The sequence below is a fragment of the Pocillopora verrucosa genome, chromosome 5 (assembly GCF_036669915.1).
Source record: "Pocillopora verrucosa isolate sample1 chromosome 5, ASM3666991v2, whole genome shotgun sequence".
NCBI classification, from domain to species: domain Eukaryota; kingdom Metazoa; phylum Cnidaria; class Anthozoa; order Scleractinia; family Pocilloporidae; genus Pocillopora; species Pocillopora verrucosa.
The window spans coordinates 21,753,003-21,758,393 of NC_089316.1; the positions used below are offsets into that span (position 1 = coordinate 21,753,003).

At 38.6% G+C, this 5,391-nt stretch overlaps 1 protein-coding gene across 1 annotated transcript; it reads left to right on the top strand.

Annotated features, from left to right (window-relative positions):
• Nucleotides 1-2,692: 2,692 nt before the first annotated feature.
• Nucleotides 2,693-5,020, top strand: LOC131781725 (growth/differentiation factor 6-A). Its single transcript, XM_059098437.2, has 3 exons — nt 2,693-2,978; nt 3,580-4,006; nt 4,400-5,020. The coding sequence occupies exons 1-3, from the start codon at nt 2,693-2,695 to the stop codon at nt 4,779-4,781; spliced, it is 1,095 nt and encodes a 364-aa protein (XP_058954420.2). The 3' UTR covers nt 4,782-5,020.
• The last annotated feature ends 371 nt before the right edge of the window (nt 5,021-5,391 follow it).

Sequence of the window (5,391 nt, forward strand, 5' to 3'; positions counted from 1 at the left end):
AGAGGTGACACGTTCTTTTAATTTATTAAGGCGAACAGTAATTAATAGGTCAGGTAGAGTGAAAGTTCTCCTTAGATACAAAAATAGAGCGATGCTGATGTTAATTAATGAGCCCGGTAATTAATCTCAGTGTCAACTCTCGATTATTAAGTCAACGAACGGATCAAGACAACTTATCTACGGTTCTATTCCAGTCTAAAATATGTCAACTTGAACATGATTTTGCAACAGAGCTATGTTATTTAGGGAAACAGCTTGCAGCTCTTGGAACTAAAATTTAATGAACTTCACATAGATCTAGGCAACCCTAGCGACAACTGGTGTAGTTTCCAAGGTAAAATTAACAAAGGCAAGTCTTATGTGATAAATCATGTGAAATGATTTGATTTCAAGCCAAACGGACAAGCCGGCTTTAGGTGTAAAAGATCGACGTACTGACACCAAACGGGTCTGCGTCGTGCATAGAAATGTAACTTAGCGGCAAAAGCATCGATGAAAAGTGAGAAAATACAACAGTAGTCAAATATCTCTTGCGTTTATTTTCTACTTTAACATCCGCTCTCGTCTCGTTTCACCACAGTACATAGCACTGACAGGATTGCTTGTAACGCCTAAGAGAGCGGCTTCTTAAGGTATAATAATCACCAGCACTCGAGTTATAAGGACTTTGTTTGTCGAAAATTCGCCCCTTCACTCACATACCATACAAACCTCTCCTTTCATGTGTTGTCGACGTACGCCACCTTTAACTTTTTTTTCTTTTAACCAAAATATGCTATTAGTAGAATTAAAAGGCGAGACCCTCTTTCGCAAAAAAAAAAAAAGGAATTGAAAAAAAAGGAAAAAAAATTACAAAATACTGCACACAAAGAAGCATATCTCTTCACCTTATGAGCGAGAAACTTTCTTAAACAGTCCTCGTTTAGGAGATAATTAAAACTTAAATCCAATTTAAAAAAAAATGCAAACACGACGGCATCGCTACAGCCTCAGCCTTGCTGTTGTTGTTAGCAACTTTACTATCAGATGTAAAATGCTTATACTTGAGCTAAATGCACTTTTTTTCTGTTGCCAACTGGCTATCGAATCTTTTTTTTCACGACAGATCTTTTGTTTAAATTTTAAAAACAGATACAACCAAAAAAAAAGTTCTTATAATGCATGATGTTCACCAATTATTAGAGGGTGGTCTTATAAAGTTAGCATCAAAATATAAATATAGAACAGCAGCGATGATGAATTGATCAGTCCACGAAATAATAACTCAACGCTCAATTAACCAGTCAATGAGCAGGATCAAGCGAAGAAATTTACAGATTCTATTTCAGTCTAAAATATGTCAATTTGAAAAAGTTTCTAGATTTCAAGTGATCAACTCGGTTGCTTTCTTGAAATCGGGAAATATGTAAAGCTCATTCCTTCTAGAATCGAAAGCTACTCTTAAATTCATAGCCTTCCGCCGGTAGAGTTGTTTTCCTCCTCATAGTTGCTCAGTTTTAGAGCCAAATAATCGTGTATTCAACACCGGAAAATGGGATTTAATTCCGATAAGATGATACAATAACACTGTGTAAAGTGTATTATCGGCGCAGTCTGGTCTATTCTGGAAGCGTGGGAAGATGTTTTCGTCCTTGGTGGAAGACATCACGTCACGCGTTTTACAGATTCTTCCTATAAGTTATAATTTATAAGAGAATCATAAGTAAACTCTCTGAAAAATCGACGTGATACTGAGTATATCAAATTTCTCTGAAGTTTTCTCTCTTGGATGCTCAGTCGATAACGTTGAGTCAAACTTAAGAACGGAAGAGTTGAAATGCCATATTTCCGGGAAAAATAAGTTCGAAAATACAATATCCAATGTCAAAGCATGCAAAACGTAACCTTTTCTTTGTAAACGGCAGAGCTGGTTTAGATAATTAAGTATACTTTCATGTGTTTTTCTAAACATTTCGTTAAAAAATTGCAGCGCAGAAAAATTGGAGAGCGAGAAACAATCACGTGCAGTTTTTCCCTGAGCGCTGTTTTCTCGGATAATTTGTTGCACCACTCAGCAGAGCTCAGCGGTCGTTTTCCCGTTTGCCGAGCTAAACTGTTAATAGATTTTCCTATTCACGTAATAATCCTCGTTGCCTTGTAGAGTGTCGTGTTTAGTTCCTAGAGCAGAGGCCTGTTTGTGCTAAAATGGACACACTTGCTAAGAAAAACCGGAAATTACTCCGGTGGATCTCCTTGTATAAAAACGGGGAAAATGAACAAAAATATCTTAGCTGAAACACTACCTTGTTGTGCTGATTTCTAATCATAATCACCTGAGCGCCCAGAGATCGATTTTTTTCGTTCAAACGTGCAAACTTTGTAACTGTGGTTTCCCTATCAGTCAAGGGTCGGCAGAAGCCTACCCTTGTGCACGCAACAAATTTCTAATTTAAGCAGTTGCTATGAACCAGATATTGATCTTATTCGGATGTTCTAGTTTCAGTTAAAAGCGCTCAGTATCTCAAATAGCAACGTTTCGGCATTAAACAGCCTCTCAGTGCGGCCATCACTTAAGATAAACTAATTTCTTTAAATCTATTAACGTATGAATTATAAATAGTTTTCAGTTAATAGCCAAGATCACCCTGAGAGCATATATAACCGACGGAATGACACTCACGTTCATTTTCCATCATCTGTGGACCCTATGAACATGTATCTGTCCGAAAAAAGTATGTCGTACTCCGGTATGCTACTGATTTTGCTACACTTACTGAGTCCCTCGAATGGGCGACCGCAAAATCACGGGCGGGCTCAAGTGAATACAAATTCCCATACAGGAAAGAACCATGGTTTTCAAGTTGGAAAAGTTTTCACTGCAGGAGGAGCTGCAGAAATCTTTCTTAGGAATCTTTATCACGACTATTTCTATGACGACGGGCAGGTTAAAGCGACAAATTCCACAGTTTCAGAAATCATCCACTCCGTTCAGGGAAATGGTATGATGAATAATTGTCTTTTTTTAACGAAGAATTTTAGATTAGTGAAACCGACAAGTTAGGAGAATTAAATTTTAGAAGCAGTTTCTCTGTTCGCAACCAAATCAGAATAATTAATGCTCTTAAAAGCGTTGTTCCTTGAACATTTACGATAGGAAACAAGGCAATCACCCTAAAAATTTGGTGCTATTTCAATGATTTTAAGGGAATTTACGCATCTGTTTGATGACCGAAAGGTTTCAGAGAGAGTAGCAGTTCCTGAATCCCTATTTCCTTATATTTAAAACCACTCAATCAAATCTTCATCCATTTTCAACCATCTAATTTGACTTTTACCAACATATACATTTCAATTAATAAACAATTACCGTATCTGAACTGTTTGCCAAATTTTTTGTGAGTGGATGCATAGAATCCAAGTCTCTTGCTTCAAAGCGAGCTGGATACATCCCAAGGAATGCGCCCAAATTGAACCGAACAATAAAACAAAGCAAAAGGTGAAACTAGTAAGCACAAAAAAATTAAGATGACAATAATTAACTGGAATCAAAAAAAAAAAATCAAACACCTAATTCAGAAACAATTCGACTTCTACTTGCAGTTGATGCCGCTTCCAAACTCATCCGTTTCGACGTGAAGGGGATTGATCCTAAAGAACACGTCGAAAAGGCCGAAATCAGGATAAACTTTCAAAAAATCGTTGGACAGGTCTTCAGTGATGATAAACTAGGTAGTTGTGGCCTTTACGACAAGAAAACAGGCAGGCTCATTACCAAATCTGCACTTCAAGGAGCAGATCCCAACTGGATTGTGTTCCCAATGGTCGAGACAGCCGTTGTTCAATGGTTTCAATCCATTGACACAGTCCATGAGGTTCAGGTCAAAGTAGTGTCACACTCAGCCGATGACTCTGTTCCAAAACCTCTGATCTCCAACACAACAAATAGGAACTCAGATGGAGTATTCATGGTTGTTTACACTGACGGTAGGCAGCTTCAGGAAGTTGAGTACGATCCTTTCTTGGGGAGGTGAGCAAATGCTTCTTTCACTCAATCTTCTCTTTCCTTTCTTCACATGCTTTCGGTCGGACACTAATTTTGTCCTCAAATAAATATTGACATGAGAATAAATATTGACATTTTATTCCGGAAACACACCACATTTCCCTGTTCAGATTGAACTATCCAATCGAATTTTGGGAGATCATCAGAATAACTTGGAAATTACGAAACAGCTTCCCTATTCACATTTAAAATAGACCAGTGATCTTTCTGTAGGCCTGGCGAGTTTGCGAATAGCTTTTGTTCTCCCCAGTTCCTCTGACTTCTCCACAAGCTGCCACCGAGTGGGGTGGGGTGGGGGATCATAAGAACGCACTTTCAAATACAGAACTTAAATAGAGTGTTTTGTGCTTCTTTTAGTCGGCTTCGTCGAGATATTGGTATGAACAAGACAAATTCCCGGCCATCTACCAACGACACTGATCTGTGCACCAGACGTGACTTGCATATCAACACCAAGCAGACTTTCGGGAACTTCCTCATCGCACCGCTCTCGTTCAACGCCTATGACTGTGTGGGAAAGTGTGACCTGACTGCTGGTGCCGCCAGTTTCAGCAACCATGCCGTGGTGCGCTCCCTGGCTGCGGAGCGGATGGATGGAGGAGGCAAGGTAGTGCTTAACTGCTGCGTCGCAACAAACTTCAGCACCGATATGCTGGGAATCATGTACTTTAAGAAAGACGGTCACGTGATCCTGCGCCAATACCGAGACATGGTCGCCACAGAATGTGGCTGCCGTTGACATAGAACGTACCCACGCTTATCACGTGGACGCCTAGGGCAGATTTACGATTAGCACGTGGCTTTCGAAGAAGAATTGATTTGTAGATGTAATAATCTCCCTATTGTTATTTTGAAAAGCGTAGCTATTCAGTGCTGGATAAAGAACTTTTAGATTGAAAACAAAAAGATGAAAAAAAAAGTAATGACACTCTAATTATTGAAAAAGAAGACAATTGTAAAGATAAGCAAGCTATGAGTCCAAAGTGAAAATAATGAAAAATAAAGATAGACTTAAGCAATGAGAGAGACATAAATTTGATGAAGTTGGTAGAGATTGTCAGAATTTGTCCCTAAGGTCAGAATCACGTAACTCTCTCGTTTTCAGTCTTTTTGTCAAATCAATAGGACGTGTTTTATTTTCAATGATTAAATTTACTTTCTTATACAAAGTGACATGTCCCTACTCTCAAATGGTTTAAAAAAAATTATTACTCTATGAATACCGGAATAATTGGCATCACAGATACTAAATGCTTTTTCGACGCTCTGTCTCGGAGCTCCCGAGTAAAACAAGATTTTCGCTTTTCTGAGCAATTTTTGAGCAAAATACAGGTTTACGGCACATATCA

Excerpts from the sequence above, each read along its gene's own strand:
- LOC131781725 (XM_059098437.2), top strand. The coding sequence starts at position 2,693 with ATGTATCTGTCCGAAAAAAGTATGTCGTACTCCGGTATGCTACTGATT. Across the intron at positions 2,979-3,579 it reads CCACTCCGTTCAGGGAAATG|TTGATGCCGCTTCCAAACTC; the intron begins GTATGATGAATA and ends TTCTACTTGCAG. Across the intron at positions 4,007-4,399 it reads TACGATCCTTTCTTGGGGAG|TCGGCTTCGTCGAGATATTG; the intron begins GTGAGCAAATGC and ends TGCTTCTTTTAG.